The following is a 21,074-nucleotide window of genomic DNA, read 5'->3' as shown; positions in this document are numbered from 1 at the left end:
AATTGAAGTCGAACAGCTGCCTCGTGGGCGCGCTAATCACGTGCATGGGAATAAGGTAGATTTGCTGCAAAAGGAAGTGTGCCTTAATATATCAAGCTTGCAAAGGCCCATTAACGTTTACCGTCACTGTAGCCTGCAGTCAAAAGCATGGCTTGCTAGTTAGCGAAACCACCCTATCATACATTTGCTAGAGCGGCCCTTGATAAGGCCTGATAATCATTTGTACTTTTTCACCTCAACAATCTCAATTTGCGCTGGTAGAATGGACGCTGTCGAAAAGGCCAACACTGAAAGGCAGAAGCGATGGTAAATATGCAGTCATCCATTGTCTTTTTATCCCCACCGACTCTGTTTATCCAGGGTGAAAGATAGGAAAGTTGGAGAAGGAACATACGCAGTTGTATATCAGGGTAACTATCTCTTCGCACAAAAAAGAAGCTTTCTTTCCTGAGACAACTATTTCTTCTTGTCTTGTCAGGAAGGGAGGCGTCTACTGGACGCAAAGTGGCTATTAAAAAGATCAAAGTCGGCCAGTTCAAAGATGGCTTGGATATGTCAGCCATTCGCGAGGTCAAATACCTGAGGGAATTGAAGCATCAGAACGTCATCGAGGTATGTTCTCTCATACTCTGAAAAGAACTCATAATAAGAGCCTTCCCTTGCAGTTACTTGATGTTTTCTCGTCAAAAACCAATCTAAATCTGGTCCTTGAATTTCTGGATTCAGATCTCGAAATGATTATAAGAGATAAAACTTTAGTCTTCCTCCCAGCAGACATCAAAAGCTGGATGGCAATGACTTTCCGGGGTCTAGAATTTTGCCATAGAAATTTCGTGCTGCATCGAGTTTGTCGTTCATCTCATACGGAAGCCCTGCATTCTGAACTACTTTTCAGGATCTCAAACCGAACAATTTATTGATCTCTTCTGACGGAGAGCTCAAAATCGCAGATTTCGGTCTAGCACGAGACTTTGCTGACCCAGGGTACAAAATGACTTGCCAGGTCATCACCAGGTACGTTTGTCCCATTATTATTTCATATGACGATACTGACCCTTCAACCGCACGATAGGTGGTATCGTCCGCCAGAGCTCTTGTTTGGAAGTCGTTATTATAGCTCGGCTGTTGACATTTGGTCTGTTGGATGCATATTCGCGGAACTTATGTTGCGAATACCTTATTTACCTGGCGAGAGTGACATGGACCAACTCAAAACGATATTTAGAGCTCTAGGAACACCTACCGAGGAAGAATGGCCAGTAAGCGTCAAACCATCTCAGTCAAGTTAGTGTTGTTGAACTCCATACGCAGGGTCATACGAAGTTACCAGACTACGTACCAGTAGGACAATTCCCCAAGACACCTCTGCGGGATTTATTTACAGCAGCAAGTGCTGATACATTGAACTTGCTGAGCAAGTGCCTCATCTACGAACCTCGGAAACGCATCACAGCCCGAGAAGTACATAATCCATCTAACCTTATATCTACAGATTTTCATATGTTCAATTTGCAGGCACTCAACCACCCTTATTTCTTTGCGCTCCCTTATCCCACATTCCCTTCGAAGCTTCCAAAATGTTCCACGCACTTCAACTCTTCCCGACCGCTGGAGGAAGTTGATGGAAATGTGGAAATGAATAGCACAGGACCTGGCGTAAAAGCACGCAATGGTGCCCTAAAGCGGAAATTGACATCTCCGGCCGATGGGGAAGGCAAAGGTCGTTCTATTGCGCGCCGACTAGATTTTTCCAGACATACACCTGGGTCTTGAACTTAGGATTGGTCGTATGCATTGGCACTCACTTCAGGTTTTCAGACGGAACAGGTAGAACAAAGCCAATTGGTCCGGAGAAGATAATTTGTCTCTACCAAAGTATAACAATGACAAGGGGAAATGAAAATGAAAATGTACAAATACAAACAGTCATGGATAGCAATAGTGCAAGGATGAAATGGGTGCGTAAAAGGTGTTGTGACAACATTAATTCAGGGTCCAATGCAATGAAGGCCAGAAAAAGGACATGAAAACGAGAATGGAAAAATACGAGGATAGCAGAATAATCGAGATAGGGCATTATCATGGGCACAAAGTGGGTGGAAGCAAGTTGGGGCAGGTACTACGGTCACCGGGGATTGTCGCATGTCACACACTGAGATGCTGATTCTGGACTGGAAAGTCCACACAAAGAGCATGTCCAAGTGCCTTTGCTCACAGTAGGTGCCTTCATTCCTGCCGCAGCATAATCAAAGCCTTTGGCTGGTGGTGCAGCGGGGGCCGCCTTCGGATTCGGTGTTTCACATGTCTCACACTTGGTTGCCGATGTAGGATTCGACAAACTACACAGTGAACACTGCCAAGTATCTTTGTTGACAGATGGCATCTTCATACCTGCCGCAGCGAAATCGAACCCTTTCACTGTAGGTGCTACCGGAGTCGCCTTTGGATTTGGCGCTTCACAAGTCTCACACTTGTTCGCTGTCGAAGGGTTTGACAGAGAACAGAGAGAACATTGCCAAGTATCTTTACCGACAGTTGGTACTTTCATACCAGCGGCTGCGAAGTCGAACCCTTTAACTGGAGGAGCAGAAGGCTGGGACGATTCAGCCACTGGGGTTGAGGCTTTGCCAAAGTCTGCAAAAGTGAACACGGGTACGGGGGCCTTTGGGAGGGATATACCGCTGTTACTCTCGAAAGATTTTGTGAGCTTAGGAGGGGTGGATTGACGAGTTGATGGTGAAGGAGACGTAGGCTTCGACGGATCGAAGCCGAAGGAAAAGGGAACGGACTTGGATAGACCAAATTCGAAAACAGGAAGAGAAGTTTGAGAAAGTGATTTCACTCGATTCCTGGCGCTGACATGCTCCTCAGTGTCCGGGTACTTGCTCGTGCTATTCAGATTGATGTTGAACACTGGCAACATAGATGGGTTCAGAGCCCGAACTTTGGCTTTAACTTCAGCATCCCGAGAGCCATCGACGGCTGTCTTGGTGGCCTCAGGTTGCGATGTAGGGCTAATGGGTTTTTCCTCAGCTTTGAATTTGAATTCAAAATTGCCCGAAGGAGGGGAGAACTTGAAATCAGATTTAGGCAGCGCGGGAGGGGTTGATTGAGGAAGCGGAGCTGATCCAGGAGGTGCAGGAGATGGAGGCGCAGAGGTACCCTCTGCCTGAAAGCTGAATCTGAGTTTGCTGGGTTCCTTTGGTATCGAGCTGGGCTTAAATCCTCCAAATGGATTGCGGGTAGTTGGACTTCCAGCACTGGTAGAAGATTCGTTACTCTGAGTAGGTATAATCACCTTGGGGACTTCCTTCTCCTTTTCTTTAGTGTTGTCCATCACGACATCACCAATTTCCTCGATAGTAACATCCGGCATTGGGGCAGATGGTGACTGACGCGCAAAAGATGAGGGAAGACCGTTGTCGTTCAAAGTTGGCTTAGCCTTTTTGCGAGGTGATTCTTCATCATCTGCCTCAGGTTCTTCCACTGTATAGACCTGTTTTCCAGTCTCAGTGACAGGAAGCTCACGTCGGTCAGCAGGCTGACTTCCGTTTGATGATGAAGCAGCAGCATTGTCAAAATGGGCAGGAGGACGAGATCGCTTGCTTCCCTAGAAATTGGTTAACATATACATTCTTTCTGAAAAGGAACAACAGAAAAAATACCTTGGGCAGAGTCGCTTCGATAATAGCCTGCTGTGAGTATTCACTCAAGTCTTTTTCTTTCTTCGTGTCTGCCTTCTGTTCACTACCACTTTTATCCTTGGCAGAAGCAGTAGGTTTACCAGTTACGCGTGTGCGCTTATTTCCTCGTCGAGGAGGACCGATTTTAGCAAGAGGACTAGCAGTTTGATATGGATTACTAAGGTCAGGCTTCTTCGCTGGCGTGGTTTCTTTAATCAATTCTGCCATTAAGTTCGCCGTCTTTGATTGTTTGGGCTGAGAAGACGAATTTGCTTGAGAAGAACCGGCTTTAGAATCATTTGGGGAAGGCGCTGGATCTGACCACGCCTGCCTTAATGGTGACGGATTGGCTGGCGCAGTGGGCTTTGCGGGAGTTCGAAGGCGTGAAACAGGCGAGCTCTCCCTTGGCTTTGCAATAGTGCCATTTGGACGCGGCGCTGGAAGGTTGTCGGCGCCATTGGTTTGTGAAGATGAAGGAGAACCTGCAAGAGGGAAAGGGAGAGGTGGTGTTTGTGGTCGTTCATCTACTTTCTGTCGTTTCGTGTCTGACAGGGGATTTGTTCCAAGAGGAGTATTATCTGTCACAACTGAGCGTGAAGGTTTCACAGGAGAAGCGCCAAAAGCAGGAGAGGAGAATCGATTCCGTGGGCGTTTCGCACTTCCACCACCCTCCCAGCGATAGATGCCGTTAGGATTCCTTTCCAGCTTCTTTTTTGCGGAAGATGTGGGGGTTTGGTCGCGCGCAAGCTCTGACAGTGAAGAAAAGGATGAAGATCCTGGGGCCGTATACGTAAATGTAAATCGTGGTTGGGCTATACAATAACAGACAAGTTAGAAGGAGTAAATCAAAACTATGCATGAGCACGTACGCTTGTCAACAACCATATACCGCTCAGAGGTTGATCGCTCAAGTTTGTGGGCTGGTACTGGTGCAGTTGTTGGAATAGGATCAGGCGCGGCATTGAAGGAGCTTGCAGCCGTCAAGGGATCCCGTGAACCATTAGCATGTGGGGGCTTAACAGACTGTCCACTATCATTGATGTTTTGAAGGCGATTCTCTGATGTGCAATTTTGCTATTGATGATTGAATAACGATAACAACAAATGACAAGGATAAATGCGGTACTCACGAGTTCTTTGGACGAGTCTGTGCCAGTTTCCGAGGTCCCATTGAGATGTTGTTCGCGCAATTCCTGAGCTTCGTCTGCAGGTACAAATCCGAGAAATCGAAAAACCTTGTTGACCTGATTTTCATCTTCAGCATGGTTGAAACCGGAAAAACCAACAACAAATCTCACCACAATGCGAGCGTAAGGGGTGGCCCTACTCTTGCGTGCCTCTGCGCGATTCGAGTTGTTTCGAATGGCGCTCATACTTGGCGACAGCAACCCTGGTAAAGGGAACAGAAAATAAGGGATGTCAGCAGCAGCAACGAGGCTGGCTCTTATATTTTTGTTGTGCTGTTTGCAGGTGCCACTGGCAGGCCAATGGGTAATGGAACCTTAGGGCAGGTCATGCACGTGACCATTCTTTGCCTTGTTCCCTGCTGTTGCACTCCGTATTCTCCGCTTTGCAATAGAAAGTCCACCAGTCCACCATGTTAAACAAGGTCGTCAAGACAGAATACCCTCTTATCGATTCAGATCCCCATGCCTCTCGTGTTGTCAGGTACATGAGACCCTCGGACTATGCTCTGTGGGCCGGTTCTACAGCTGCATTCCCAGCCGCTCTCGTAGCTTGGGGTACGCCTTGTCCAACGAGCGGTTTTCTCCGTTTTCTAATTATGCAATAGAAATGGCGGACCCCAGCAAAATTAGATTGAAAACCTCCCTGAAACTTGGTGGATTCCTGGGCTTTACTGCCGGTTTCTTACTTGCATACCAGAGATCAACTTGTTTGCCTCGTTATTTTGTTTACATCTCGTGGAAGTTAACTTTGCAATTTAGATCGCTTCTGGGGCTGGTCGGAAAATAAAAGAGAGGAAGAGTTGGATTTGGCTGAGCTTAGGGAGCGTGCCCAAGATGGGAAATCACTATACGGCAACTCCCCTCAACCAGCTTGGGTGCAACAAGCTGCGGCCTCGAATTCTACGTGGTCGCAACTCAACTTCGGTGAGCTTAATTGATTTTGTTACTTTTATCCATTTTTGTTTATCTCATTGTTTAGGTGTTTTGCCAATGTATTTAACAAATATCCTCGCATGCCAGGAAACTACTGACTATACCTACTCAGGTTCAACTTTGTAAATCACACCCACCATGGTTCCGACCCTGCAAAGTATGGTGTCAAAAAGGAAGAAGAGAGTTCATAGAAGCACTGTCTCTGGTTGTGAAGGCAATATATCCATTACATTAATTATTTTGTCGTTTGTAGAACTCGGCCAGACCCAACCAGAATGTTGGTCCACTAACATGGGTATCGATTGGATCAAATATCGACACGCATTGAGTTAAGAATTGCACAAATATTCTCCTGCCCTGCCTACCACTTGTGGACGCGATAGGTCAACCTCCTTTGCTTTCTTTCACAATTCCGTTGGCATCCGCCCCTCTGTGTACTCACCGACGATACTCCAACTTGAAGATTCTGCTTGCTTCTTTTGCTAGGAAGAGACTATGTCATGCTTCGATCCTCCAGAACAGCACCGGTCATATTTCAACTTCTGTTCCCTTCACATGACAGTTTGGTACAGGAAAAACTATTGGTGCATTTATAAATAGTGTCTTCCTACTATTTTCTCGCTGAATCTTGTGGCCAGAGGAGTTCTATGGATATAACCCTTGACATCTCCGAGAATTAGGCGCCACACTTGTATGGGTATAAAATAACCGGTCTCGTTTCGTCGAGCATCAGTCGCAAAATGTTGTTTTCATCCCTCTTCATTCTCAGTGGACTGTTTGGTGTCAACGCAGCTGCCCTAGAAGAAAGAGCAACTGGTGGTTATATTCAGAACCCCTCTGGCGCAGCCTCCTTCACCCACTACTCTGGATGTGGTAGCCCCGGTATACACCGTGTACAAATTTCAAGAGATTTCATAAATTGATGACCAATCATTAGCTTGCGGCAAGACAGGCAGTGGCTTCACAGCTGCAATGAATCAATTGGCTTTTGGATCTGCTCCTGGATCTGGAGCAGGAGATGCTTGCGGACGGTGCTTCGCAATTACAGGACAGTCAGACCCATTCTCTCCTCAATTCACTGGACCATTCCACACCATCGTCGTCAAAGTAACCGATCTTTGGTAAGGGGCTGTTTGATTCTTGAGAAAAAGATCTGAACCTAGGAATCAATAGTCCAGTTCAAGGAAATCAGGTGAGAATAAAACTCCAATGTTGACGTTTTTAATAAATTGTGGGGACTGGCATTATGATAGGAGTGGTGCGGTCAGACGACATCGAACCAAAATAACCAGCACGGAAAGCCATTCCAGTGAGCTCTATGACATCTTTTCCAGCCGTTGACATTCACCTGTGTGTGTCTCCAGCTTCGACATCTGTGAGGATACTGGAGGAGCAAATGCTTTCTTCCCAAGCGGGCACGGTGCTCTAACTGGGACTTTCACTGAGGTGTCGTGTAGCCAGTGGTCTGGTTCTGACGGCGGGTCCCAGTTCAACGGAGCATGCCTCTCTGGAGAGTCAGCAGGAAACTGGCCATCTGTAGGTTGCGGAAATAAAGGTAAGATTCATAGTGTGCCAGTAATGCTAGTGGTCCACTGACCATTCCCGCGATAGGTACTGCCCCCTCCTAAATGGTTGTCAAATAGGACGATGAGGTGATGAGAGGCTTGACGTTTCCTGTGCGTTTAGCAGTCGAAGTCTTTTGACCAAGGAAGGATTAAGCTTTGGCCATGTGTAAAATCTACAAAACAATATATTTGAGAGATGGTGTAACGCAAAGGGATATATCGTTTGGACGAACCTGGGAGGCAGTGAGGATATTAATGGTCTCGCGTTGTGTATTTTCAAGTTGCTCAGGACACCCATATCATACATTCTTTCATTCGGTAAGACATGACCTACAATGCTCTCTTCTGGTGCTGTTCGTGGTAGGCAAACAAGGTAAGGATTTGAACTATCCAAACGATCTGGAGAAGGAGGTCTCAAACTCTCTAAGAAAGTTAACCCGCAGAGAATCTTATACATCGACATGATCGCTAGACCCTGTGCATATTGAAATGGTGAACATAAGAGGGAGTCGAGGCAAGCCGTGATTAATATGCTCACAACAGCAAATATGGATAAAAGCGCTGCAAAGAACGCTGTCATAAGTACCCTCAAATGTGGCTCTTCAATAAGTTGACCAGGATAACCAGGTAGTGGCTGTTGGCGCTTGCCCTTTATCACCATATAGCCAAGGATTGTGCCAATTATCCATCGTCCAAATGGGCCCGCACAGAAGAGCCATGAACCCCACCAGTTCCACCACATGTAAGATGCCCATTCGTCTTCTTTCGACATTACCAATGCCATTCTGATATGGCCAATAAGGATCTTGGCAATGGGGAGAACGCCAACAAGAAAAGCCAATGGAACCAAGTACAGTAGAAGCATAAAAGCTTTCATTCTTGATAAGGTAACACAATTTCCAACCTATAGTCAAAAGTTAAACCTTGCTCGACCCGAAAGAACCAACGCATACCCAAGGACAGTGATGGTCAAACTCAAGGCGACAAACACCACAAGTCGTGCAATGGTGAGCTCGTGGAGGTTTCCATTTGCCTCCGCAGTTGTCTTTATTGCATACAGCAAGATCTCCATCCATATTTACACAAGGGTATGGCTCTGTTAGTGTTGTTTTGTCCGGGAGATCGTACTTTGCGACATCGTATGTTTGACGTCCCGAGCACAAATAAAGATACAGTGCACCGATGCCAGGGATGAGAGCATTGACGCAAATGAGGTAAAAGCCTATTACGGATGGCAGAAACGATTAAGGAGACTCCTTTGAATACGAGTATGACCTCACATCCGAATAAATACGAATCTTTGCGATGTATAAGCCAATCTGTTGAGAAAAGCAAAAATGATTCTTGAATAACATGTTTCTTGAGTCAACTAGCTATTGGATATACCTCCGACTTGGAATGTAGCCAAATACCAGCCAAATCTGTATCTCCATCCACGGCCATTGTTACCAGTTACAATGACAGTAATCCAGTGGGTACTTACACAATCAGTGAGAGAACCATTGCTTGAATGGCCCGCTCGGCCCAAAGCATCCAGTTCGATTGTAGACACCTAGCGTCACAAAATCGACGCATGTACTTTGAACGACAGCTGTGCTCGTTTTATGGGGTAGGTTGAATAAATGGCAAGGGCGGGTACTTCCGAGCCAAATTCTCACGTTTCACTGGCAGTCACGTCGCCTGAGATGAAAGTGAACGATGGAATGAAGAAGTTCATGAAGGAACAATTTTTGAACCAATAAAATTCTGAACGCTGGAAGGAGTGGTTGTGTGCCTGTAGGGGCCGCGTAAACGGCCATTCCTTTGACTACAGTTTGTCTTCAATATACAAATGTGGGTTAAGATCAGTGCTTGACTCACGGAGATCAAGTAAGAACATAAAAACCGTGTTAATACGATGGAATTTTATATACTATGGGTGATCAGTTGTTCGGATTAGACATTCATTCGGATTCATGGTCGCTTACCATTGGTCAACAGCAAAAATTATAACTCCGAGTCGTGACGACCATACGATCGCTCATATAGAAACTCGATGCTGCTTGTGAACTCAGACTTATGGCAATGATGGGAGGTGATGGGAAGTCGGTTTGGACATTCATTCGTACTACCCATTTCCTATTTGTTTTCTGTGAATTTTTTTTATTTTCTTGCAGATAGTATACATTAGAATGTATGTACCAATTTTCATGAGGAACGGAGCACAGGATCTTGAAATCCGAATCAGTGTCCAATCCGAACAACTGATCACCCATAGTAACTAGAGATGAAATAGATATATAAACAAGGGGTGTGGAGGTTTTAACCATTATTTAAAACCGTAGAGTCATATAGACTCAGAGTAATTTGGGCCAAGCCGGTGTCATGCGGCCGAAGGCGCATCTTCCCGAGTATCAATAGACTGTGCATCAATTAAACAACTGCCAGCACAGGTATAAGTATCGGGGTTAACTACCATGCAGCACAACCCTTGCAGCGCACAATCTCAACAGCCTACCCTCAAGACTTCGATCCATAAATTATAATGTTGTCATTCCCTGCCGCAAATTGGCAGAAAGCTCTTGGTTCCACCTCCGCCTTGGGGAAGAACTTGAAATACGGACGCGTTGCCAGTCCTATCATACCTGGCCGACTGTATCTCTCGGATCTCTATACGGCAACAGATGAAGAAAAGATCAGAGAGTTGGGTATCACGCATATCATCACGGTCATGGAATACAAACCAGCCCTCCCCGACTTTATCGAGGAGGGGAAACGTATGCACATACCCATTGCAGACAGTTCGCAGTCAGATATCTTACAATATCTTGATGCAACTACAAACTTCATCAAACGGGCTTTGGAGGAAAATGAGATGAATAAAGTCTTGGTGAGAACCTAGATTAATTGTGTTGAAATGAATAAATCTTATGTACCATTGGATCATTTAAAGGTGCATTGCTTCCAAGGGATCAGCCGAAGCGCTACAGTAGTCTGCGCATACCTCGTAGCCACGACGAGCATGACTGCAGAATCCTCCATTACCCATGTTCAATCTTTGCGTGGGATTGTATCCCCCAATGATGGGTTTAGACGCCAACTGAATCAATATGGAGATCAATACGTGAAGCTGAAAGCCAAACCAAAACCAAATCAAGCCATCACAGAGGATGTGCTCAAATTTGGAGGTGGAATTGCCGCACGGATACGAAGGTTGAAGGGCATTGACACTGCAGAAAAGAGTCCTTGAAAATTGAAGTGGTTCTACGACTGCGGATCCCTTCTGTGCGTTTAGCTCCGCAATCATTTGTCTCGTAGCGTCAAGTTGATGGCGTCATGGTTAGTTAGGATATTGTGGATATTTGTACTAGGTCGTGGTACCACCTAATAAGGTTTCCTTTCAGTGCGGGCTCCTACACAGGTCTGGGTTAAAGGTCTGGGTTTAGATCAAGGTCGAGGTCGAAGAATTGTGGTTGAGGTGCGCGAAGTTCGTGACGATAAGGATTAGCCCCAGCAATATTGTGCGTTCCTTCTGCCTTAGGTGGGGAGACGGTTGGAGCTGCGTTCAAAATATTACAAGAGGGATCTGAAATACAAATAAAACCCTTACGTCGTCCCACAGAATGGGTTTCTCCTAGCAGGCCAAGCGGTGCCTCTGCATTTAAGCGACCCCGACGCATTTTCTCTTCATTTGGGAATGGAGGGAAGAACAGAGGTGGTGGGGGTTGGCCAGGCAGTGAAAGGTCAGGCATATTGGGAGGGGCGGATGTAAAAGCGCTAAGACTTTGAGCATATGCGAGCAACTCAGGATATGGAATCGACGCTGAAAGAGCCCCATTGGTTTCTATTGCTTGTAGTCAGATGGAATGCGCACCTTTCTTAGCTTCGTCTATAGCTTTGATGCGCTCATCGCCTTCCTCTATCAATTCCTCAAGATCCGCCTTTCCAGAAGCAAGTTCTGCGCATATATCGCGCCACTGGCTCTCTAAGTCCAATATCTCAGCCTCCAACATGTCGATCCTTCGTTGCTTGATTTGATGGACATAGGCGAGATTGATTGCAGCAGCCATCGCTTTGTCGCATTCCAAGAAAGCCTTCAAGGGCGGCGGAGGCGGGGGTTTAGATTGGGGTGGAGACAAAGATTGGAATAAGGTGTTCGCTAATGTCTGCAATTCGTTTAGAGGTCTGAGTAAAGTTCCAGTCATAGAATTAGTGTCAATTTGAGGAGACGTTGGTAGTGAAGGTTTCGGCTGAGCCATGTTGAAGAGTGAAGAATGATGGTTGCAGAGTGTCGTTAAAAGTATGTCAACGGCTTAGCGGACATGTAATAGATTCAAAGAGTCGTTTGACGTTAGCTCAATGCTTGAGATCATCGAAGAGGCATCAAAGAGATTGTTGATGTTGAAGAGAAGGGTCAGAGTTCCAGCATCAACCCGATCAAAGCTTCACGTGTACTTGCAATTGAATAAAGAACTGCAGTGGTCGCAATGCTGCTCTTGACTCTACCTTCCAAGCTTCTATACATGTCTTGCTAAAATGCCATCTGGATATCGACACACACGAGAGGATGTTGTTTATGAAGAAGATCAATATGAACTGACTGAGGATGGTCGAATACCTATACCCTACCGCAAAACAGCCAAATATCAGGATGGCAATACTATTGACTGGCTTCATGAAGAAGGCTTGGAACGAGAACGCAATCATGCTCTACAGTCTCAGGCTGGTGTCCGTGGCATCCTTCTACCAGCTCTAGACTCTGCACGAATGTGGTTTATTGTTGTCGTGACTGGAATAGGGATCGGTATTGCAGGAGCTTGGCTTGATGTCCTTGTTAAATGGTGAGTCCGGTAATAACCAGGTCTCATACTTGCATGTCTTCTGACCTCCGCCTCTTCGTAGGCTGAGCGATCTGCGTGAAGGACATTGTATTTATGGCTTCTTTTTTAATGCCAATGCTTGCTGTACTGGTCTTGACCGTATGCAAACTCTACATTTCACACCGACTGTATCTGCGCTTAACTATCCTTCTAGCCGGGGAGCTATGCAAAGCTTGGAAGACATGGGGGGATTATCTTGGAATAGATTCAATCCTTGGACGTTCTCTAATACAGGCGTTTATATACGTCGTTTTAGCAGTGAGTTGAACACTGTCATCTACCTTAAGATCCAAAACTTATTAAATTGCCTTTAGATTACATTCGCAGGCGGTGCAGCTTTACTTGTAGTCAATTATGCGCCTCAGTAAGTCCTGTTTTTTGATTAAAAGTGAGTATTCTCAACTTAACCGATCAGCGCTTTTCATACCGGAAGTTCGTTTTGTCTATAATTTGATCTATTTCAGAAGTTTTGACCGATGCTTAAACATCTAGTTCCAGAAATTAAAGCTGTAAGTATACATATGATGTATCTTGTGTTTTAGTCTTAAACATTTTCAAGATTTTGGGCGGATACGTATTCGATGCTTTTCTGAGTCCTTGGACACTCTTCATCAAGGCACTTGGGCTTGCCCTTTCTGTCGCGTCTGGTCTTTCTCTAGGAAAAGAGGTAGGCCTCCAGATTCACACTCAACACTTTATTGAATATATATAGGGACCGTTGGTGCACGTTGCTTGTTGCATGGCATACGTCTTGATTAAATTGTTCAAGGAATTTCGCCACAACGAAGGTTACTCCTTACGTTTCTGTTTACCTTCTACCCTTTAATTGAAGACACGGCTTCCATTTTTAGCCCAAAAACGCCGCGTACTAGCAGCAGCAGCAGCAGCCGGTGTATCCGTTGCTTTTGGTAGCCCTCTGGGTGGTGTGCTATTTGGTTTAGAAGGTCTGTGGCTATCCCGTTGTTTCCGCTGGCCTGCTGATAAATTTCTCACATAAATAGAACTCGACACATTCGCAAACGAGTCAGATGTCATGTGGAGAGGATTTGTTGCGTCAGCCATCGCCGCCGTTTCTTTACAATGGGTAAACCCCTTTGGTACATCAAAGCTTGTCCTTTTTCAGGTACCTTTCAAGAGACATACTCTAATATTTTTTACTGATGATTTCCAGGTCACATTTGTGTCTGACAGCTGGAGGGCTTTTGAATTGGTTAGTTTGAGGGATCTTTTTGTATTCGATTCTACAGCTTATTCTTTGCAAGATTCCTTGGGTCACTCTTGGTGTGATTGGGGCGAGTTTTTTTTCTTCTGTTTTCAACCACATACCCTTCTTACCCATATCTATCAGGGTATTCTAGGCACTCTTCTTATACGTCTCAATGTTGAAATTGCATTGTATCGACGGAATAGTGTCCTGAACGACTGGCCTGTATTAGAAGTTGTGTGTGCTACGTCTGTAACTGCTGCTGTCAGCTACCTGGTATGGTTATTGATTTTTGGGTAATGAATTACTGTTGACGTTATTTATTCAGATTGTTTTTGCCAGGTGGGTATGCTTGGTATCAAATGGCCACTCATCACTCATGCATTGCCACGGATAGGGTTCAAACATCCGAGTTAGTTGCAAATCTTTTCCAAGAGTGCGATGCTAGTAAAGACTATCATGGACTATGCAAGTATGTGGCAAAAATGTTTAACTTAGGAAATTGGTGACTTATCGTCTAATTAGTCCTACTGCCACCGTCGAGAACATATTTCTGTTGTGCTTAACCGCCATTCTCAAAGTTGTTCTGACCGCTTGGACTTTTGGCATGATGGTGATTTGCCACTCATTTCTCACAAGATCACAAGGACTCTTACCAAAGTATCACTAGATACCAGCTGGAATCTTTTTACCTACCATCGGAATAGGTGCATGTTTAGGTCGTGCAATGGGACTGATTATGTGGGTATGATATATACTACGGAGATGATATTGAAACTTGATATTTTAATAGGCAAAGTCTGTATCGGGCATACCCAACAGCTTGGATTTTTTTGTCCTGTCCTCCGGACCCTTCAGTGGGATGTATCTCTCCTGGATTCTATGCCGTCATTGGTGCCTCAGCAATGCTTGGTGGGGTGACTAGAATGACAAGTAAGTAAGCTCTACATGGATGTGGAAATTGTCCCCTTATTTGAAAATTATGCAGTATCTCTGGTAGTCATCTTGTTTGAGGTACGACTTGAAGCCAGTTTGTTCCTACTGTGCTTAACGCCCGTTTAGTTGACAGGCGCATTATCTCACGTCCTTCCTATAATGATCTGCGTCATGACATCCAAATGGGTGGGGGATGCTTTAGGCAAGGACGGCATATATTCCGCATGGATTGCAATGCGTCGTTACCCATGGCTACCTCCAGTTGATTATCGCGATAAAGGAGAAACAGGCGCCAGCCTCATGAAACCACTAGAAGAAATTATCGTCATTGAGGATGCCGTCACGACTGTTGGCGAGTTGAAAGAAATTCTAGCCCGATATCATTATCACGGATTCCCTATCGCAGATAGTCATGGAGGATTTGTGGGTTACGCCACAAGGCAGGAGTTGATTGGTGCTCTCGGTTCGTCGTCGCTTCATCTGTATAAACCATCACATTGAATCGAGTGTTATTCTTCAGATCGCCTTCAGCTTGACGAAACAGAAGCTGAAAGGCAGAAGAAGTGCACGTTTTCAAAAAATCGTCTGCGCGTTCCCGCCGAAGAAAGAGCAGATTTATCAGAAGCGCTTGAAGATTCTGTTATACAGCTTCGAAAAGAGGTTCCCCAGGAGCTGGTGGTGAATATGTTCCAGAAGCTTGTATGTGTCAATGGACGTTGTCATTTTTTAAAAAAAGTGTTGACCGTCGTTCATTAGAACCTTCGCCAAATCCTATTTACGCATGCGGGAAAACTAACAGGACTGGTAACTAAACGAGACGTTGTCAATTTGTTAACAAGTCATTTCCCTCATGCCGCTGCCCTAGCCCAGCAACCGCCTACAAAGTCACAGCATTCATATTCCTAATTATAATACCCACAACTAGATTCTTCATCTTTGAATTGGATGATTGTAACTTATGTGTCATGATTTTATATCCCGTACAGTTAGCGACGCTGAATTATTAAAGCAAATCTTCAAATGTTCCTAACATATGCATTCTATGTTGCCGATTGAGACAGGCAGATATATTTAAAACGCATGGATTGTATACAATTTCTGCAAATCTCTCTATTTGTACATACTACATTTTAGTCTGGTTCCCTGATAAAAAATACGATGAAAATAGAATGAAGAGGAGAAAGATATCGAACTTGATTAAGGCTCTGATAGGCACGGCGAAAATATATCATGTCATAAGTATCGAAAAAAGCGTCCTTGGCTGTATGGATTTCAATAACCAAAGAAAATCAAAAGTTAACGGGTCGAATTATTGCTGTCTTTCCTCGCCTTCGAGATCGGATCCAGAATCAGAATAATCATAATCATAATCATCTTCATCTTCCTCCGTTTCACCTTCATCCATAGATTCCTTGAGCTATTTGTCGATCAAAAGATCGCGTTGAGAAATATTTGTAGAAAAATAAGGACTTGCTTACCATCTCAACAAGCTCATGACATTCGCTCAGATTTGCATTTATGATACCTTGTCCCTCTGGGATGGACCCATCCATTCCAACGAAACGCCCATCCTTCCGCATCGAGTCGATTTGAAATAAGGCTAATTGATACTACACATTGGTTAGCAAACAAAAACGTTTCCCATATGAAGAGCAACATACAGGATATAAATCGCGAGGGTTGAACGGCCCGCCGTATTTCAAAACCTCGTTCAAACATTTCTTCACAGTGGTCAATTTATTTGCCTACAGGTTTCTTAGTAAATTGATTGGACAACATGCTTCGCTTACAATAGGCATAAGCTCTTCCGAAACAGGTTCGCTCGAAGAGAGCAGACGGTATATCAGACCATAACATCGTCGCAGAAGATAGAGAAGAACCTGTTGGGAAACTAAGCAAACAGGCGTCGATTATGTGGCTGTCAGGCTTACGTATTGCCCTGGAGGTCGATTCCCATCTGCATCCACGAATTTACCGTCAACTCTCATTTTATCAATTTCTTGCAGACTGAGTGAGTAATTCCAGAGGTCGGTCTCTCGCAAACTCCATCGGTGGGTCATTGTCAGGCTTTCGAGTTCTGCTCGGATTTCGCTGAGTCGGTCATATATGGGCTTGAGAGACGAAGCCACATTCTTCGAGTCTTCGTGAGCTTTGATCTCTTGAATAATCTCAAAACATTCCTCCAGGAGAGACGAGCAAATCGCTTGTGAAGATGGTACGATGCCCCCGGGACCCAAGAATTTGCCGTCAACTCGTGTTCTAGTCATACGAGTAAAACAGAATTTCAGTAAGCAAAACCAATCGAAATGATTCAATGAAAAGGAAGGAACTATAGTAACAGACATAATGTAGGAGAGAGGTACTCAACGAATCGATTCTACGAAGCTCCTCGATAATAGGTTTCAATTCAGCTTTCTGAGAACCTTCCTTTGCAGCAAGAGCAACAAGCTGCCGTCGAATTGTAACGAGTTTCTGATGTACTGGGACGAGCTCAGGCGATAACACTGATAGAGAGTCTTGTAATTGTTGTACAATGGCATCTAAGACAAAAATCTCAATGATATGTACATGAAAAAAGAGATAAATTGACAAACCGCATTCGTTCAGTTGTCTCTCGAGGAGCTTGGTCAACGGTTTTGGATTCTTAGCGTTTTCGCCATCTTGCTGGATGATGGTACGCAAGTCTGTTAAGCGCCTTTGAAAAGGTTTGAGATCGGCTTCGTTATAAACGGCGGATTCATTCATGTGATTTAAAATTTGCTGTAAGGGCCAAAAAGTATGATAAGCACGAGCGAAATGAAGAAGAGAGGCGCAGATTTGCTAGACAGATCGACCACCCGGCGTTCCTTCCAGGACATGAGACACGGTGTCTCGACGCAAATATGTGCAAGGGACACGATGGATGGGTTTCTGAAATGGGCATTCACTGACCCGCATGGAGGCAATCTGACAATACGTCGCTGGCGCGTCTCTGGTTTTGCCGATTGTGAGGTAGAACAGAGAGAGTAAGCTGAAGACATCGGCAAGGGTTGTGTCCACTCTGTTATTATATGCTGTTGTATCATCTCGTAAGTCGTTAAGCTTCGTAACTGAGAATGAGGGTTAACCGATAAATTGTCTGAAGACATAAATATTAAACTATCGAAGACGCACTTTGCTTAACCACCGCCTGGTGGAGTTGGTTGACATCAGAAGCTTTGATGAACTCGCCACGATCTTTCTTCAAAGCGGTAAGCCTATTCCTGATACTATTAAGAAATAGAATGCTATTAGAGGCTTCAACAGAGATATATGGCGCTCATACTTGATCAAGGCCTCGAGAATGGGAAGTTCTATTGGTACAAATGAGATATGGAGTGGTTTACAAGGGCCATGTACGAACCTTCCTGCGGCACTGGCGCCATGAGAGGATGTAAATAAAACGAAATATGTGTGGCTTTTTGGAGAACAAGCCGAGTTTATTAATGAGGATTGGTAAATAACAAGCAATATGTGTTGTACGAGTCCATCGATCACACCCATCACACTCTATTCCCACGCTGACTTAATCTAATCTACCTACATAAATTCTGAGGCCCCTGTCCATATTCGTAGAATCACTTTCTTGTATTTGCAACCTCAATGGACAGACTTAAGGGGGCATGTACCCGTTCACAAACATCGTCCTTGATTCTACTCACCAGCATTCTACAGCTTACAGAGGCTCGTCGTGCCGCTATTGTCAACGCTACCAAACGTACTGCAGCGGCCGAAGAGACAGCAAAGAAGTTGCAGCATATCTTGAAGGAGAAGACACAAATGGAAAAAGACCTGCAGAAACAACTAGAGCTGTCAAAACAGCGTATGCAGCTAACGAAGGACCTGATCGTAACGCTGCAGAAATTGGGAGAAGGGAAGGCAAAGTAGGTTCCTAGCGCGTCTCTCTCGCGTCCACGTTTTCAGCTAGCACGAAGGCTCGAAAGTGCCTCGAAGAAGGCAGAGACCTTAGAAGCAAGGATAGAAAGGCTGCGTTCCGAGACAGATGACTTCGAGTCAAGATACCAGGTAAATGCACCCCAGTTTCAGAAAGCTATGCCCGCTGAAGCAGGGGACACAGAGCGCAAAAAAGCAGTATAACGAGATGGTCATAGAGCTCGAGCATCTAGGAATCAATTGATTGGCTGGTAGATACAATCGCAGATAATCTCACTTAATTCGCTGTTTTCTATGATTAGTCTTTAGGGGGACTGGTTTATGAGAAGAGGTATCCTGATCAAGACAGGCCTTGTCCAGAATTTTGCTGGCAATTTAGATAGCCTCGAGTTGGGTGAAGAATCGATCCGAGGACGTGTAGAGGGTGCTATATAGTAGATCGTCCGCATATTCTCCGTGAGGCGAAAGAAAATTAAATATACAAGGGCGTAGGCGCGTAGGTTGTGAAGATGAAAGTTAAAGAACAAACGAAGAATGCCTGTGTTACTCTACCGGCACGTGCTATAATCTAATCTCCGAACACGCCTGCCCTTACTCAAACGAACGCTCCCTCTTTTGTACTTGACCCAACATACAACATACCGCAGCTCAATCATCAAATCTCTTAATCCGCCTTTATAATTCGCTATGACTGACAGAATTCGTGAGGTAAGCTCTTTGTGCATATCCTGGCCGTTACCGCCCACGACACTGGTGATCTAACCACCCTTGATAACCTGTCATGTAGAAAATGAACTCCCTCCGTCTGGAGGCCGACAACGCGGTTGCACGCGCTGAAGAGGCTGAGGCTAAGAACAGGAAGCTTGAGCAATTGTTACTTGAAAAAGATCAGGAGATCACTTCGCTGCAACACCAGATCAGTCGTTTAGACGCAGAGATCGAAAAGGCCGAGACGAAGCTCGAAGAACTCAAGACTTTATCTTTGGATGGCGAGTCCAGCAAAATGGCATCTGAAGGACTGCTTCGTAAGGTTGCCCTTTTGGAGGAGGAACTTACTGCGGCGGACAAAAACCTCAATGAAACCACAGTGAAGTATGTGCACTGCCTACGGCTTATGAGGATGATCGATTGCTGATCTCCTTGTATCGAACCTCTATAGACTGCGAGAAGTTGATGTCAAGGCAGAACACTTTGAAAGGCAGGTACAGCGCGTTGAACAGGAGCGAGATGAGTGGGAGAGGAAATACGAGGTCCGTCAGATCCGTTGTCCGCTATAAACCAAGCCCCTGACAATCTTTGTTTGATAGGAGGCCAACGCGAAGTACAAAAAGTCAATCGCCGACCTCGAAGAATTGGAGAAGACTATGCAGGATCTGTAATTCACGGCTTGTTTGCCAACTTGCATGTTCTGCATTTCGTTGCTGGTTATCATGTCCAACCAATGGAGTTTGCGCATGTCTGAAACCAAAGATATATCCACCAGTATACAATTCATTTTTACTTTCATATATTCATCATCCTTCTTCGTTTTTGTATACCTCTGGATTTTACACCCATTGAATACATGGTTTATTCAGTCTCAATCTCAAAACTTCAATGACAACTCACCTACTTTGCTGATGGAGACGATCCGTGATTTAATTGTTCGGAATACAATCACATCCATTTCAGCTACAAATTCGATCTAGCCAAATACAAATATCCAGTCATATAATATACACCATGTTGCAAGCTCGGATTAGGTCTACTTCTCATCATGAAACTTGAGTGAGACTGAATTGACACAGTGGCGTTCATCAGCTAGGAATGTCAGTTAGCACATTGCTAGAGCATATCTGGTCATCGGATAGAGATCAATAGCATACTTGGAGTAGGGAATCCTTCGCCTTGGAAAACGTGTCCCAGATGGCCACCACAAGCGGTGCAGGTGATTTCAATACGCTTCATACCCCAGGAGTTGTCTTCATGTCTGCTCACGGCACCTGGGATTGCTGTATGGAGGAATGGAAACAGCTCAGCCACCATACACAATGGAATCTTATGAGAGCTAATACTTACCATCGAAGAAGGCAGGCCAACCGCAACCGCTCTACCGAGTAGATTTTAGACATTAGGACGTCACTTATATGATGCTTTAGAGTAACATACATTGAACTTTGTGGTGCTCTTGTACAACGGTGTCCCACACCCCGCGCACGAATAGACTCCAGCTGCGGAATGTTTATCATATTCGCCCGTTCCAGCTGGCTCAGTACCCTTCTGCCTCAAGATTCTGAACTAGAAATCGCCGACCGAAACAGATGAGCATACACGGTTCATGGAGTACAGAGTGAGGCACACCTGTTCTGGGGACAGGATTGCCCTCCATTCGCTCTCAGACTTGTTCACTGTAGTAGACATGGCTCTAGGACTTGCTCCTGGGCTGCTCAAATAATTGGTTCCGATAAGAAAGGGGAAGAAAGTGGCTGATGGTCTTGCTCTTGGTGTTTTTATCACACTGGAGAGAAACTTAGGGATGGTGCGAACTCCGAACATGTGCTCGCTTCATAAATGGAATCCAATTGTTAGATGTCGCCGTGACTGTCAACTCAAAATCTCACTGGGATTAATGTAAGCGTTGCAAAGTTCGCAAACTTGTCATCCGTGGTGTGTCGTTATTCCTACCCACGTGACTAACTGATAACGGCATAAAACCGCAAATATTCAACCGAGTCCCTTCATTTCACACAAGAAATCGAGCTACAACTGATATCACAACATCATATACAGCACCCATATTATCCTCCACACAACCT

The 21,074-nt window shown here is 45.0% G+C and overlaps 12 protein-coding genes across 12 annotated transcripts; 7 read left to right on the top strand and 5 right to left on the bottom strand.

Annotated features, from left to right (window-relative positions):
• Window positions 1-262: 262 nt before the first annotated feature.
• Window positions 263-1,773, top strand: JR316_0008108 (cyclin-dependent serine/threonine protein kinase; the record flags this gene model as incomplete). The annotated part of the gene is made up of 8 exons (XM_047893824.1): window positions 263-306; window positions 361-410; window positions 479-612; window positions 666-845; window positions 896-1,014; window positions 1,073-1,259; window positions 1,312-1,461; window positions 1,516-1,773. 8 exons carry the CDS (start codon window positions 263-265, stop codon window positions 1,771-1,773), a joined length of 1,122 nt encoding a protein of 373 aa, XP_047747139.1.
• Window positions 1,774-2,125: 352 nt separating this feature from the next.
• JR316_0008107 (uncharacterized protein) lies at window positions 2,126-5,056 on the bottom strand (the record flags this gene model as incomplete). Its single annotated transcript, XM_047893823.1, has 4 exons — window positions 2,126-3,610; window positions 3,666-4,495; window positions 4,553-4,757; window positions 4,814-5,056. 4 exons carry the CDS (start codon window positions 5,054-5,056, stop codon window positions 2,126-2,128), a joined length of 2,763 nt encoding a protein of 920 aa, XP_047747138.1.
• A 224-nt stretch (window positions 5,057-5,280) lies between these two features.
• JR316_0008106 (NADH-ubiquinone oxidoreductase 20.9 kDa subunit) lies at window positions 5,281-5,994 on the top strand (the record flags this gene model as incomplete). Its single annotated transcript, XM_047893822.1, has 5 exons — window positions 5,281-5,425; window positions 5,476-5,577; window positions 5,630-5,794; window positions 5,850-5,862; window positions 5,916-5,994. 5 exons carry the CDS (start codon window positions 5,281-5,283, stop codon window positions 5,992-5,994), a joined length of 504 nt encoding a protein of 167 aa, XP_047747137.1.
• A 549-nt stretch (window positions 5,995-6,543) lies between these two features.
• JR316_0008105 (Endoglucanase-5) lies at window positions 6,544-7,431 on the top strand (the record flags this gene model as incomplete). Its single annotated transcript, XM_047893821.1, has 6 exons — window positions 6,544-6,685; window positions 6,741-6,924; window positions 6,977-6,995; window positions 7,057-7,112; window positions 7,168-7,358; window positions 7,415-7,431. 6 exons carry the CDS (start codon window positions 6,544-6,546, stop codon window positions 7,429-7,431), a joined length of 609 nt encoding a protein of 202 aa, XP_047747136.1.
• An 86-nt stretch (window positions 7,432-7,517) lies between these two features.
• On the bottom strand, window positions 7,518-8,245 carry JR316_0008104 (uncharacterized protein; the record flags this gene model as incomplete). The annotated part of the gene is made up of 4 exons (XM_047893820.1): window positions 7,518-7,541; window positions 7,602-7,628; window positions 7,703-7,843; window positions 7,907-8,245. 4 exons carry the CDS (start codon window positions 8,243-8,245, stop codon window positions 7,518-7,520), a joined length of 531 nt encoding a protein of 176 aa, XP_047747135.1.
• A 1,647-nt stretch (window positions 8,246-9,892) lies between these two features.
• On the top strand, window positions 9,893-10,597 carry JR316_0008103 (Tyrosine-protein phosphatase yvh1; the record flags this gene model as incomplete). Its single annotated transcript, XM_047893819.1, has 2 exons — window positions 9,893-10,237; window positions 10,301-10,597. The coding sequence occupies 2 exons, from the start codon at window positions 9,893-9,895 to the stop codon at window positions 10,595-10,597; spliced, it is 642 nt and encodes a 213-aa protein (XP_047747134.1).
• A 178-nt stretch (window positions 10,598-10,775) lies between these two features.
• Window positions 10,776-11,606, bottom strand: JR316_0008102 (Mediator of RNA polymerase II transcription subunit 4; the record flags this gene model as incomplete). The annotated part of the gene is made up of 3 exons (XM_047893818.1): window positions 10,776-10,906; window positions 10,958-11,170; window positions 11,222-11,606. The coding sequence occupies 3 exons, from the start codon at window positions 11,604-11,606 to the stop codon at window positions 10,776-10,778; spliced, it is 729 nt and encodes a 242-aa protein (XP_047747133.1).
• A 277-nt stretch (window positions 11,607-11,883) lies between these two features.
• JR316_0008101 (H(+)/Cl(-) exchange transporter 5) lies at window positions 11,884-15,273 on the top strand (the record flags this gene model as incomplete). Its single annotated transcript, XM_047893817.1, has 22 exons — window positions 11,884-12,188; window positions 12,250-12,275; window positions 12,382-12,485; window positions 12,542-12,591; window positions 12,643-12,659; window positions 12,720-12,736; window positions 12,787-12,894; window positions 12,940-13,015; window positions 13,079-13,171; window positions 13,229-13,350; window positions 13,399-13,437; window positions 13,490-13,510; window positions 13,576-13,707; window positions 13,760-13,773; window positions 13,829-13,903; window positions 13,957-14,044; window positions 14,102-14,172; window positions 14,225-14,364; window positions 14,420-14,445; window positions 14,494-14,830; window positions 14,888-15,066; window positions 15,124-15,273. 22 exons carry the CDS (start codon window positions 11,884-11,886, stop codon window positions 15,271-15,273), a joined length of 2,190 nt encoding a protein of 729 aa, XP_047747132.1.
• Window positions 15,274-15,676: 403 nt separating this feature from the next.
• Window positions 15,677-17,771, bottom strand: JR316_0008100 (CUB1 family protein C30C2.08; the record flags this gene model as incomplete). Its single annotated transcript, XM_047893816.1, has 11 exons — window positions 15,677-15,784; window positions 15,846-15,977; window positions 16,029-16,112; window positions 16,158-16,247; window positions 16,299-16,626; window positions 16,736-16,907; window positions 16,962-17,127; window positions 17,299-17,456; window positions 17,521-17,615; window positions 17,672-17,699; window positions 17,750-17,771. The coding sequence occupies 11 exons, from the start codon at window positions 17,769-17,771 to the stop codon at window positions 15,677-15,679; spliced, it is 1,383 nt and encodes a 460-aa protein (XP_047747131.1).
• A 217-nt stretch (window positions 17,772-17,988) lies between these two features.
• JR316_0008099 (uncharacterized protein) lies at window positions 17,989-18,483 on the top strand (the record flags this gene model as incomplete). The annotated part of the gene is made up of 2 exons (XM_047893815.1): window positions 17,989-18,269; window positions 18,321-18,483. 2 exons carry the CDS (start codon window positions 17,989-17,991, stop codon window positions 18,481-18,483), a joined length of 444 nt encoding a protein of 147 aa, XP_047747130.1.
• A 483-nt stretch (window positions 18,484-18,966) lies between these two features.
• On the top strand, window positions 18,967-19,658 carry JR316_0008098 (uncharacterized protein; the record flags this gene model as incomplete). Its single annotated transcript, XM_047893814.1, has 4 exons — window positions 18,967-18,987; window positions 19,067-19,371; window positions 19,439-19,529; window positions 19,587-19,658. The coding sequence occupies 4 exons, from the start codon at window positions 18,967-18,969 to the stop codon at window positions 19,656-19,658; spliced, it is 489 nt and encodes a 162-aa protein (XP_047747129.1).
• Window positions 19,659-20,023: 365 nt separating this feature from the next.
• Window positions 20,024-20,679, bottom strand: JR316_0008097 (Peptide methionine sulfoxide reductase B2, chloroplastic; the record flags this gene model as incomplete). Its single annotated transcript, XM_047893813.1, has 5 exons — window positions 20,024-20,079; window positions 20,145-20,270; window positions 20,338-20,368; window positions 20,428-20,556; window positions 20,620-20,679. 5 exons carry the CDS (start codon window positions 20,677-20,679, stop codon window positions 20,024-20,026), a joined length of 402 nt encoding a protein of 133 aa, XP_047747128.1.
• Window positions 20,680-21,074: the final 395 nt, after the last annotated feature.

This window comes from Psilocybe cubensis, chromosome 7 (genome assembly GCF_017499595.1).
Source record: "Psilocybe cubensis strain MGC-MH-2018 chromosome 7, whole genome shotgun sequence".
In the NCBI taxonomy this organism is placed as follows: domain Eukaryota; kingdom Fungi; phylum Basidiomycota; class Agaricomycetes; order Agaricales; family Agrocybaceae; genus Psilocybe; species Psilocybe cubensis.
Note: the sequence above shows the minus strand (reverse complement) of the source record. Positions and strands in the feature narration are given on the sequence as shown.